The sequence below is a fragment of the Rhinatrema bivittatum genome, chromosome 4 (genome assembly GCF_901001135.1).
Source record: "Rhinatrema bivittatum chromosome 4, aRhiBiv1.1, whole genome shotgun sequence".
In the NCBI taxonomy this organism is placed as follows: domain Eukaryota; kingdom Metazoa; phylum Chordata; class Amphibia; order Gymnophiona; family Rhinatrematidae; genus Rhinatrema; species Rhinatrema bivittatum.
The window spans coordinates 411,760,962-411,773,304 of NC_042618.1; the positions used below are offsets into that span (position 1 = coordinate 411,760,962).

Here is a 12,343-nt window from a genome sequence, read left to right on the forward strand (position 1 = left end):
AAGTTATCAGCCTGCTTCTAAAACTATCTGATATATCTCCTCCCTTCCTATTAGGTCAGTCTGTGGGGATCTGCTCATTCCACCGGTTACCAAGAAGGGGGTCTGTGCAGCCCAAGCCCTTTCCAGCGTTTTTCTTCTTTTGTCTTGGCAGCTTCTTCCTTTTTGGTTTCCCGTCTTCCCCCTGCTTATTAACTGTGAATGAAACAGAGCCGGAAGGGCGCCACTGCCATTGAAATAAAGTTGACGGGTATCATTATTTCTTTGCAGTTCAGGTGCAGGGAGCCCTCACTGAAGACCCTGACTTATTGCGACATGGCTGTACGGAGGGGAGCTGCTACCCCGCGACGGGGAACCTCCTGATTGGCCGTGCGCAGAGCCTTAGTGCCACCTCAACATGTGGACTGGAAGAGCCTCAGGATTATTGCATTGTCAGCCATCTCCAGGTAACGTGCCGTTTTAGTGGGCAGGCTCACGAGTCTGTTGGCTACGTAATCGGTGGTTTGCCAGATGCTTGGGCATAGGCCAGGGGTGGCTTAAGACGATCTGCTGCCTAAGGCGAGGGATGAGATGGCGCCCCCCCCCTCCCCGAGCGAGCCAGGGGAGGAGTCCCCATCTGGAGTCTGCCCTTTCAATGATTTGAAATGCTGGAGGAAAGCAGGAGTTCAAGGTTCCCAGAGGAGTGGGCGATAAAGTGTCAGTGATACTATCTCTAGGGAGCTGGTTAACCTGCCACACTCCCAGGAACCCTACCCCCACTGCCACTCTGTCAGGACAGGTGCAAGAGTATTAGGAGCCCTAGGCGAACCTTACCACCATACGCCACCACCACGACACACACGCACAATTAAAAATTATGCATTTATTTTAAAACCCAAAAAGGGAAATTTTACATGATAAAAGGCATTCAAAGTGCACTCTTCTAAAATAAAAATATCACTTATAACATGCATATTTTATTTATGTGCACTGCAGAAAACCCTGAAAAAAAAAAGTGGAACCCATATGGTATCAAGCCTACTTGAAAGCATGTTGGGTATAGGCAGATAATTACAATATTATAAACCTCCCATACCAAAACAGCACTAAATGCCCGCACTCAGAACAGTAATAATCCTGCCTATAAAAAGGCAGCACTGCAAATATTACAACAGGTCCTACAAGAGCAATACACCTCCTATTAGAAAACAGAACAAGCCAGGCTGCTAGAGATTATTACACAGAAACTACACTTCAGCAGAATGCCTCACCTTGGTCATACGTGCAGAGCACAGATGGACCCTCGCCAAATAGAATAAACTGACTATAAAGTATAAACAGAAACAGGCAGACAAAAATTGAACTGGAACTCACAACAAGCCAGAATCTGTATGCAGTGCAAGAATGGAAAAAAAGAAACATCACTACTCCTTGCTAAATATCAAATATAATCAAGAAATATAAAACATCAACCATACCAATAAAAAGAAGAAATATGTCATATCAGTTGATGAATAGTAAAATATCCAATAATTAAAAATGCATACGAAAAATGTTAAAAATTTACCAAACACCAATAATATCAAATAACATCCAATTATGTAAAACCCTTGGGCTGTGGTGTGGTTGATGCAGCCTGGCAGGCGAACCCGCTAGGCCCACGCTGACAGCTGGTGGACTCACTCTTGCTGTGACTAGAGCTAGAGCTTCACCTATATCAGCCCCCGTTCCCCACAGCTCGAGCACTTAGGTTCCAGGGGCTGGCAGGGCTTAGGCGAAAGTTCCGTAAGGAGCAGTCAGATAAAGTCACGGTGCGGGCAGTGGTCAGGGCTGGTGGTGGGCAAGAGTAACCGGTTTCAGGCCTAGGTCAGGGTCCAAGCAGGGGCCAGGGCAGGCAGCAGTCCAGAAGAGTGTTCTGAGTCTGTAGCAGAGGTCAGAAATGGGAATAAGGTCAAGGCAGACAAGACAGAACACTGAGGAACAAGACAAGGCAGGGTGGACAGAGCAAGGCAACGGAGAGGCAGGGCAAGGCAGGAACAAAGCAAGGAGGCAAAGCAGGGAGGCAAGCAAAGAATACGGCAAGGCACAAGGAGATAGCAACACGCACTGCAAAGCAGGAGGACCTGTTGCTGAGGTACTGGGCTGGAGTGCAGCTGATATTTGAATGTCAGCCGCGCTGATGTCATCAGAGGAGCGCTAGCAAGACTTTCCTGCTGCAGGGCCTTTTAAGTGCAGGAGGAATGCACACTTGCAAGCTTACGGGGAGGCGTGACGCGACTGCCTGGCTAGGATCCCGGCGGCTTTCTGTGACTTCAGTGGTGATTGGGGTAAGTGCGGCCGGTTGCGGAGCCTTCCTGCAATTAGCCAAAAATGACAAATCTAATAGGGATGAAAAAAAATCCTCTGCTCTCCATACCTGGGAACTTTTGATTTCTAGCCACCCTGAGATTGTCCTGGATTAGTGGTGGAGGAGGTGGGGGCACAAAATTTATCCTCTCTGTTTCTCATTCACGCACTCCAACATTCTCTCTCACACACACAGTCTAACACACATATTCATTCTCACACACACACATTCTCTCTCACCCACACATTCTTATTCACTAATTCTCTCCCCCTCATACACACACACAAGCTCTCACACACTCCGTGGTCCTCACATATTCACTCACTCATGCTCAGTGGCTCTCTCTTTCCCTCACAAACGCAGGCACTCTCTTACACTCAGTCATACTCTGTCACCCACACAAGCACTCTCTCATGCTCAGTAGCTCTTTCTCCATCATGTTCAGTGGCTCCTTCTCCCTCAAACTCACAGGCATTCTCTCATACTCAGTGGCTCCAGCTCCCTCATAGATACAAGCACTCTCTCACACTCAGTGGCTCGCTCTCCCTCACACACACATACACACAGGCACTCTCTCCCTCTCTTGCTCACACACACGCGCGTGCGCACACACACACACACACACAGGCTGTCTCTTTTTCTCTCTCACACACACAGGCACTCTCCTTCTCTCTCCCTGACACACATAGGCACTCACTTTCTCACTAACACACATACAGGCATTGTCTCACATACACATAATCAAGACTGTAGGAGGGCTGGGCCATGTCAATGAAGCTGCACCACAGGGGTAGTGTCATTCAAGCTGGGCCGGTGAAGTTCATCTTTTGCCATTGGGAGGGGTGGGCTACATCACTGAAGATGTGCTGTGGGGGTGGTGTCATTCAAGCTATGCAGTTGTGGTTACTTTCTTCAGCTACCAGCCTGCGGACTCTTTCTTCTGCCCACAGGGGTGGGATCCCCATGGGCAGCTTACTGAAGCTGTGCTGCTGGTCTTGGCCTGAAAACAGGGTGAGGTAGCTGCAGCAGAATTATTGGGGGCCATTTTTTACCATCTCAAAATTTTGCCACCTGAGGCCACTGCCTCACCCTGCCTCATGATAGAATCGTCCCTGGTGAAGGCACATCTTCTGGACATTCACAGTTTCACAAGAGATTCGAGAGCAGCACAGAGGATATATATTGAACTTGGCAAAGCTGCCTAGTCATGGTTCAGTTTTTCTTTCCTAATGAGTTCCTTGTTGACAGAGCTACACAGCTACAGGCTGTTTGATGCATATGTTCTAATCTAATCTTTGAAAAGAGGAGGAACTATCAGCAAATCCTGATGGGAAGAGTACAAGAGAAGAGCCAGCTAAATATTGAGGGTTACTTGTACACCATGGTTTGAAAACTATAGAATTTTAAAACTAATTCTATAAGTTATTGGCACCCAATGAAGCTTGATCAAGAGTGTTTCTTTGCAGCAAGTAATTGTTTGTCTGCAGTGTTTTGAATAAGTTATAAACTCCTAGGTACATGAGCAGTACACCCTTGACAAAAGACATTACAGTAATCTGACCTTGAAAGAATGAATGAGATAAAAAATCTAACCACCGGAATGAATGTTTTGTTCTCATGATGCCAAGGGAGAATGCAGTTTTCAACTCAGTGGGCAAAGCAGAGTATAAGATCCACGTGGGGTGTGTGTGTGTGTGTGTGTGTGTGTGTGTGTGTTGGGACTACCCTCTCCTCGTAAGATTTAGGAGGAGATCACATTCCAGGCTTACCTTACCCCATCACTGAGAACTAACAAGTTCATTAGGCTGATGACAGGTAACCAGTAGCGTTAGGCTGCCTTCCAAGAATGGAGTCTTTATTTCAAGAGCATTCATTTTCCTGTGTGTCTCGATGGATTTAATTCTTTCACATAGATGAAGCAACAGGGTTAGTAGTCTCGGGTTGCCCTTCCTTCGCCCTTGCTTCTGTTCAAGTTTCCTTCTGTGCGTTGCTACAGGAGATTTTGATTTCACACAAGGCTGATTTACAAATTCCTCCGATTCTTTCATTTCACATAGTTCTAAACAGGGATTGGCAGCGCTCCCATCCATTAGCCTGAGGTGGGGAGAAGAGGAGGAAGAAAGGGAAACTCAGAACAAAAAGAGTGTGAGCGAGAAGCTGAAAAAGATTAAAAGAAAAACCCCTAAAAACACTGCTAGCCTGAAATTCTATCCATGTTGAATATAAAAGTGAGTTAAAAAGAGTGAAGGAGGGGCCGACCCAGCAGCTCGGTTAGAAGTGCTGTCCTCTGCCATGCAGAGGACCTGGTTTCATTTTCCAGGTCAGGTCGTTTGCTCCCTGAACTGGCTGAGACTAGGGATACCATGGAAGAAGCATTCACAGTACCTGGAGGGAGGGACTCCCAGACATTGTGCAACAGCGACAACTAGTGGTTGGATTTATGGCCCATGATTGCAGTAATCCAGAAGGAGCTTTAGTACACAGCCCCTGGCCAAGAACTGTCACTGGCCAGGTGAGTTGGTTGGGGGATAGGATATCAAATAAGCGGAAAAACCCTCAGGTAGGTGTAAATGAAGGCTCTGCATGCCACAGCCCAACAGAAACTGGTTCTGATAGAGCAGGAAATCCAAAGGAATAGGAGGAAACTGACGGGCCAAAAGGAATAAAACAGAAGAGAGATGGACAAAGATAGAGATATCTTATACCTGGAAGAGACACACAAACCAATGGTCCACATTTTGAACGAAAAGCAGCCACCTGGGTCATGCTCTGTGTTTTTCTTAGAATCACAGTTCAGAGAATTAATCAGCCCCATTCAGGTACCAAGCAAGTCAGCAAATACTTAAAAGACACTGGACAAAAATGTATAAATTAAAGTGAATATAAAATAACAGTAAAATAAAAGGCTCAGAATAAGAAAGAATCTGAGAGTGTGAGTGCGTGCAGGACAGAGATCCTGAGAACGGGCAAAGAAGTCCAGATAGAAAAGAAAAGCCGAAGGAGCCTGGCAACATACCACTGAATTTTAATTTAAAAATCATCACCTCCCACCCCAAACCCTCCAGATATTCCTTAGTTTAAAAACCCAGAGAGACAAATACCACCTTCCTCACCCTGCTCCAACCTGAAACCAGAATAACTCCCACATATTACTAACAGCAGACTTCAGGCATGCCCATCTCCTTAAAATAAACAGGATTACTAAAAACTGCATCATCCAAATGCCAATGTGAACATTCAGGCTTTCTCTTTTCTGCAAAACACCAAGTAACTCACTTCCAGTCTCCCACCGGGCGGCAGACTGTTTCCCATGGCAGGCGCAAAACGTCTGAACATCGGATGTCTTGTACTGCTCAGTCTTGCTCGAGAAAGGGATGGAGAATCTAGGAGGTCTAATTGTGAGGACCTTTATCCCTCTTGAGGGAACATAAGGTACAAGAAGATCTGCTAAATAGCTCGGAGTAGCTGAATGAACACGTTTGCTGGCAAGCAACAGAACCTTAAAAGTTTAGATGCATCTCCACCAGAAACCAGCAGGGGTCCTGCAGGACAGGGAGTAATACAGTCTCTCGTTTTGCGCTTGTCGCTAGCCAAGCAGCCATGTTCTAGACCAGCTGAAGCCACTTCATGGCAATAGCTGGAAGTTGCAATAATCCAACTGACTAGTAACCAAGACTTGAAATATTTACACTGGATCCTCCCGTAACCCCTCTCCTCCCCCTAAGTGGGCAGAGTTCGAAAGTGCGATGGGATTGGACCCCCTTGTATATAGCTGGGGAAGAAATGCAAGAGCAGATGGTACTGTTAAACTAGAATTATAGGGTTAGAGAACTCTTATTCCGTCTGAGCTTGCTGGGTTATAAATAAATCCTGTATGTCTGCCATGTCTCTGTGACCTAATAACCCCAAAGATGTCCAAATAATTGTTGGGACTCATGGGAACATCAGAGTTTTGTACATTATTGCATTCCCACAATATCCCAGTTTAAACTAAGTGCACTGAGGGAATTAAATCCTCAAAAGTCATGGGTGGAGTGAGGCCATTACCTCATTTGGGTGAGATTTAAGCCTTGGACAAAAATCCTCCAGTGCTTTTGGTGCCAGTTGAGGTTTTTTGTTTTTTTTTTTGTGCCCAAGCATTTCACCTTGGGGAAAATATAAGATTTTCCTAGGGTTAGATGTATGGAATAGATGTTTTCGTAGGGTTAGATGTATGGAATAGATGTCTTCCCAGAATAGGACAGAAACAAATCTTGGAGGAGGTGGTAGCGAGTTGGAGAACAAAGCTGTTAAAAAAAAAACAAAAACCAAAACCAGCTCTCTGTAGTGGGGAAGAGAAAGACACACAGGGAGCAATGTTCAAAGAGATTCTCCCTGGTTAAATATCTGAGGAGAAAGCCCCCTCCCAGCGTGGGGGGAAAGTTATGCACGCTGGCGGCATGTCCAGCCACAGGCCGTTGCAACCAAGGCACGTGCAGTGCGTTTATTTTTCACTCCCCGTGCATGCTTCCTGGCTGGGACTGTGCACCTGCAAATGATCTGCGTGTACAAAGGGAAAGTCCGCGCGAGGAGGCTGAAAACTGAGATCTAAGGATAGGGTAATGTGTGAACAAGCCCCTTATGGTGTCTGACGGGAGAGTTAAAGAAAATGTAGTTAACATCATTGTTAAAGATAAACAGGAAGCTTCAGGTACCCTGTATTGTCTGCTCTAGTCATTTTTCAGCAAGCTGAGACTCGCGCCTCAAGGCCTGCCCTGCTGCGGCGCCCTAGTTCTTAATCAGAAGAGCATCTGTTTCAACCAGGAAACACCCACAGGAGGCCTCGTCTCATCTCTCCTCGTCTCTTCATCTGCCATCTACGCCTTTAATAGCTGAAGCTGTTCAGGGCAAAATTAACGAAAAGAAATTTCAAAGACTTTGCGAAGAGAAGTGGAGTGGGATTTGCCATGGTTCCATGCCGCTGGATGTCTTTGCAGAAAGATACTAAATGTGAAATCGTGCCCTGGCTTTACCTGGGACAAGCTGTGGCAGGGACCCTGCCACTTCTAATCCTCCTCCTCAGATAGGTGGTTTCCACTTGGGCCCCTTTGAAAATATAGGAGAGGCCTGACTGATTCGTACAGTGCCCGGAATGACATCCAACTTCCTTATATTTATGAACCCACAGTCCGAGAAGTGTTACGTTCTGCGGTCTGCAGACCAATCCCGCAGACCGCTGCACTCACCTCCCCGGCAAGGCTGGCCACAGTGCTCTCTCTCTCTCCTGGCACCGGCGAGGTGACCCACCGCGCTCTAGCGCAGCAGGACGCCGCCGACAGGCCATGTGGCAGGGCGCCCCCATCTGCATCTGGCTCCACTCCTCCTAGGGCACGCGTGCGTCCGATGCCGCGTTGCTAAAAGGACCCGTGGCGGGAAACGTCTGGAGGCGCTCCCTGATGACATCATCCGCTCAGGCTTATATAAAGGACACCACTCCAGCACCTCAGCAACAGGTCCCACTACCCTGGCGTGGAGTGTGTTACTACAGGGCCTGTCTTCAGCCCAGCCTAGTCTTCAGTGCCTTGCGCTGTCTTCAGTTCAGCCCTGTCTTCAGTGTTCCTTGCCTTCTGTGCTTCTCTTCACCTGACCTCCCTGCCTGTCCTTCCCTTCTTCCCTTTGGACGGATACCTGGATTGACCTCGGCCTCACCTCGACACGCTTGACTGCTGCCTCCCACCGACTTCTGCCTGCCTCTTGACGCGCCAGCTCTCCGCCCGCCTATGACCCTGCCATGCAAGGATCTCCTCTCCTCGCAGCAGAGACCCCACCTAAAGACCTGCCGGCCCCGGCACCCAAAGGCTCAACCCGAGGGGAATGAGGGCTGGGATAGGCGAAGCTCCAGCTGGGTCTCCGCTTCATCTGGATCTGCCTGCTGACGGTAAAAACCTGCAGGGCTCTTCCCCGCAAGCTGCTCCAATCCCACCTGAGCCTAACAGTCCAAGAACGCAACAAGAAGTTAGGACCTCTTTAAGAAAGACATTGGGCCCTAGATTCAAAAACTGGTAGCCGGAGTTGCCAGTTGACTCCAGGTCATCAATGACTGAATGAGCCAGTCCTGGTTTTCAACTGTGTTGCATCCATGGATTGGTAAGAAAAGTAAGAGTACAAGTCCATAGAATAGATGGAAGTAGGGCACTGTTTCTCAAATTCTTTAGGTTGTGACTCCTTTCTGTTCTCTGTAATACTTTTAACTCCTGCCTCCTTCCTCCCTCTACCCCCAGAAAAGGTAAAATTAGATTTCTGAAAATTGCCACACAATGTCTTTCAACCCCCTCCCCCCACAATCCATTTTGCATCTCCCTGGGGGGAGGGGGGAGGGATGAGGGCTGGGGGATCAAGGGGCTGCACTCCGGTTTGTGAACCACTGTGCCAACATGTGCAGAAGACATGGGGCGGGCTGGTGATCTCGTCTATAGTTCTGTCTTTCCTAGTTTCTGGACGGGCTGCAACAGTTGGGCCCATTATTTATAGCCAGGACAGGGAGAATCTCCCAGGATCCTTCGGCAGGATGTGCCCTCTTTCCTTAGGCACTTAACTGTGTTATTGTTCAAAAAGCTTAACTTCATTTCATCTTTAGTGATTTATTATTCTGATTTTTTTTAAATGGATTTCCTCCTTTTCTTTCTACTTTTGCAGCATGATGAGAAAGTTTATATTTCTTTTCTGTTTTGGTGGTGAGAGAAGGGGGCATTTGCATTCTTCTCCAGCATCATTAAGAGGAATTTCTTCTGATCTTTTTTATAGTAAAAGCTTTAGAGGCCGATATTCAGCGCCATTTGACCGGCAAGTTTAAACTTAGCCAAACAAATGGCAGGATATGAAGATCCGTGGGCCCAAGTTAGCTGGATAACTTTTTCATCCATCTAAAAATTATCTGGCTAACTCGGGAGTAGGGCAGGCATTGTTGCGTGGCGGAGGCGGCTATCTGGCTTAAGTTAACTGATGAACGCAAATTTTCACTGTTATCCAGCCAACGTAGCCGGATAACTTTAGGACAGCCAACAAGCAGTCCTAAAGTTAGCCTGATAAACTTATCCAGCTAACTTTAAGATAGCCAGGGATAGGTTTACGCAGCTAACTTTGCTAGCCGACCAGATGCTGAATTTGAGCCTCTTGGATTTTTCTTCTTTACCAATGGTGAAATAGCACAGGCTGGTCTACGTTCTCTTTTGGTAAAAATTCAATCTTCTGCTTTTTCTGTTACTCTATGTAACTTCACAGGAACTCTCTCTTTGTGTTGCAGGACTCAGAGAAATGTTTCTCGTGTGACTCCAGAGCCTCTTATCTTAGGGACAGTCACCAAATACAGAATGTTATCTACCTGACTGGGCAGGATGAGGAGAAGACCTGGTGGCAGTCTGAGAATGGTGAGTCGATTGAAGGGTGAAGCAAAGAACGCTGGACGGAGGAGGGAAGTGGGTGTGCGTCATGCAGGTCACTTTCCATTCTCAACCTGCTGAGTTTTGTAGATCAGCGGGCTACAAATTTTTGAAATAAAAAAAATACTCCTCTGGAGATTCCAAAAGTGAAAACACAAGTGCTGAAGAGGATAGGGCTTTGCGTCCTCGAGTAAGCCTTTGTGCCAGCTAAAGAGGGCATTCTTGGCAAGAATCAACAATTGATTGAGCTGAGCGACCTTGGTCTTTATCACGGGATAAAGGCCAAGGCCGGTCGAGCCATTTTAGAGTTAGGTGGCACTCTGGGCCACCTCTTGACTTACGAGTAGGGTCCAGGAGGAGGAAGGGGGGGCCACTAGTCTACCAGGGAATGCTTTGTGTTGGTGTAGGGGGTGCCATTGGGGAGGATGGAGGCATATTTTGCCTAGGGTGCCATTTGCCCTAGAGCTGGCCCTGGTTGAGACTTTGGGAATATTACATACTCTCTTGTTGCTCTTTCTCAGACCTGGCTGGTGTTGGTGGGGATGAGGGGCAGGCTAGAGAGAAGCTATATATTATACACCTGGAATAAAATCCCTGAATTCCACAGAATATAACATTTAGAATGATCAACTCCTTTTTGGCAAGATATTTTTTTTAATTACTCTTGCCAACTTCTGAGACTGCCAGGTGGAAAGACCTTTTTCATGGAGCCTGTGGAACTGTTTTCTGACCTGGATCAATTTTTTGATTGCAAATTTCTGATCACCCACGAAAGGGAGCCCTCCCCAAAATGCAGAGAGAGAGGGAGAGAGAGAGAGAGAGACACACTGTTCTACTGTAATTGTTTTTCCGTGCAACAAAAGTTAGGAGCCTGTGCAGTAGCCAAAGCACTCATGATGATCTCATGTGATGAGGATTTGCCTGCTCTTCTCCAAGGTGATTAAGCTGACAAACCTCCCACCTTCATTCTCCTAACCTCCTCCTGCACAAACTCACTTCCCTGGAAATCTCAGCTAGAGACCTGAGTAATGAGCTGGGAGGTGGAATATCGCTGTGCAGGAGCATTTTACGCCCAGGATTTGTACTGGCAGCAGTGTATTATTTATAAAATAACTTGCTCTGTTCTGTTCACCCAAAACCCTCGTGCTCCTCCTAGCAGTGGAAGGTAAAGGGCTCTCTCATTGGCTTCAGGGCACCAGTCAGCCTAATGTCGTAGTTGCAAGGAAGAAGTTGATGAACTTGATGTGTCTATTTTGGTGCCTGGTGTGCTACAGAGCCGAGATGGAAATTCATGCCCTCGCATGCTGTTCTGGCACCAGCAGTGTCAAGGAGCCGATAGCTGCGGAGAAGCCTCCCCCTTTGGTTCACTTTTAGGCCAGGGTGATCACAGAGCTCTGAGCCAGTCCTAGTTTGACCCCATTGCGCATGCTGATATTGTTCTGCTTTCCCTAAGAAGCACGGGGACAACAGTTACATGTGTGCAGTGGCGCAAACCCAGAACTGACTCCGATTGCCCCATTAGATATGGGGGTCTGTGGCCACCTGGCTTTTAGGGCTGATTTCACTGCTTTTTCTGCTCGCGCATTTCCTGGAAGTTCTAAGTTGAATGGAGCGCTCCTCAAGGGATTAGAGTTCATTTATATTTCTAAATTTCTTTAATTTTTGACTCTCAGGTGTTGAGTCGGTGAGCATTCGCCTTGACCTGGAGGCAGAGTTCCATTTTACTCATCTCATCATAAAATTTAAGGTAACTTTTAAGGGGAAGATGTGACCCATATCAATCTTTCCACCACTGTAGGAGTTAAGGAAGGGTTAAAATGGAGGAAGATTCATAAGGCATGTTCTTTGTATGCTGGTTTGTGCTGAGTGTGTAGCGGGATGGGGATAATTTGGAATAAGAATGGATCATGGACTATAAGTTCCTACCCAGAGCCACATGCCATGTGCACTTCGGTGAAAGTCATCTTTACACTGATTAAAGATTGAGAAGTAGAGGAGAACAGAGCTTGTAAATATAGCATTTTTACTGCTTCATGTTAGTCTGGATAATTACTATTGTTTGATGAAGCCGCGTACATGCATTGCAGCTATTCATCTCATTTAGGATGAAGGGGCACAGTGCTGCTTGGGTTCTACTTATAGTGCCAATCAAAAATAAGAGACTCTTAATTGTAAGGTTTGGTAAAATGTGCCATGAGCCACAGTGCTAACTTCCTATTGGGAAATACTATCCTGGATTGGCTGTATGGGCATATGGCTATTGCAGTTTGAAAGTTAATCAAAGACATTCCCAATGATTTGACTGATTCTGTAAACCTTTCAGGCTTAACCACCTCTACCTTCTTCCCTTTCCACTCCCAGACTTTCCGTCCTGCAGCAATGCTGATTGAGAGATCAGCAGATTTTGGACATACCTGGAAAGTGTATCGCTATTTCTCCTACAACTGCACCAAGATGTTCCCTGGTGTTCCCATCAACAACTTGCAAAGGATTGATGACATTATCTGTGACCAGCGCTATTCGGACATTGAGCCATCCAGTGAAGGAGAGGTCAGGTCCTCCTGGGAAGCTTCATTTAGGCTCCTCTACTTTCAGGGGTTTA

At 46.9% G+C, this 12,343-nt stretch overlaps 1 protein-coding gene across 6 annotated transcripts in view; it reads left to right on the plus strand.

The window, feature by feature from the left end:
- LOC115091192 (laminin subunit beta-4-like) overlaps positions 1-12,343 on the plus strand; it is a 121,842-nt gene that overhangs the window by 40,804 nt on the left and 68,695 nt on the right. For all 6 annotated transcript variants that reach the window (XM_029601214.1, XM_029601215.1, XM_029601217.1 and 3 more), the window contains 4 exons: positions 268-443; positions 9,606-9,729; positions 11,415-11,488; positions 12,103-12,291. In XM_029601214.1, coding sequence (XP_029457074.1) covers positions 268-443; positions 9,606-9,729; positions 11,415-11,488; positions 12,103-12,291 — 563 coding nt within the window. The remainder of the gene's footprint in view (positions 1-267; positions 444-9,605; positions 9,730-11,414; positions 11,489-12,102; positions 12,292-12,343) is intronic.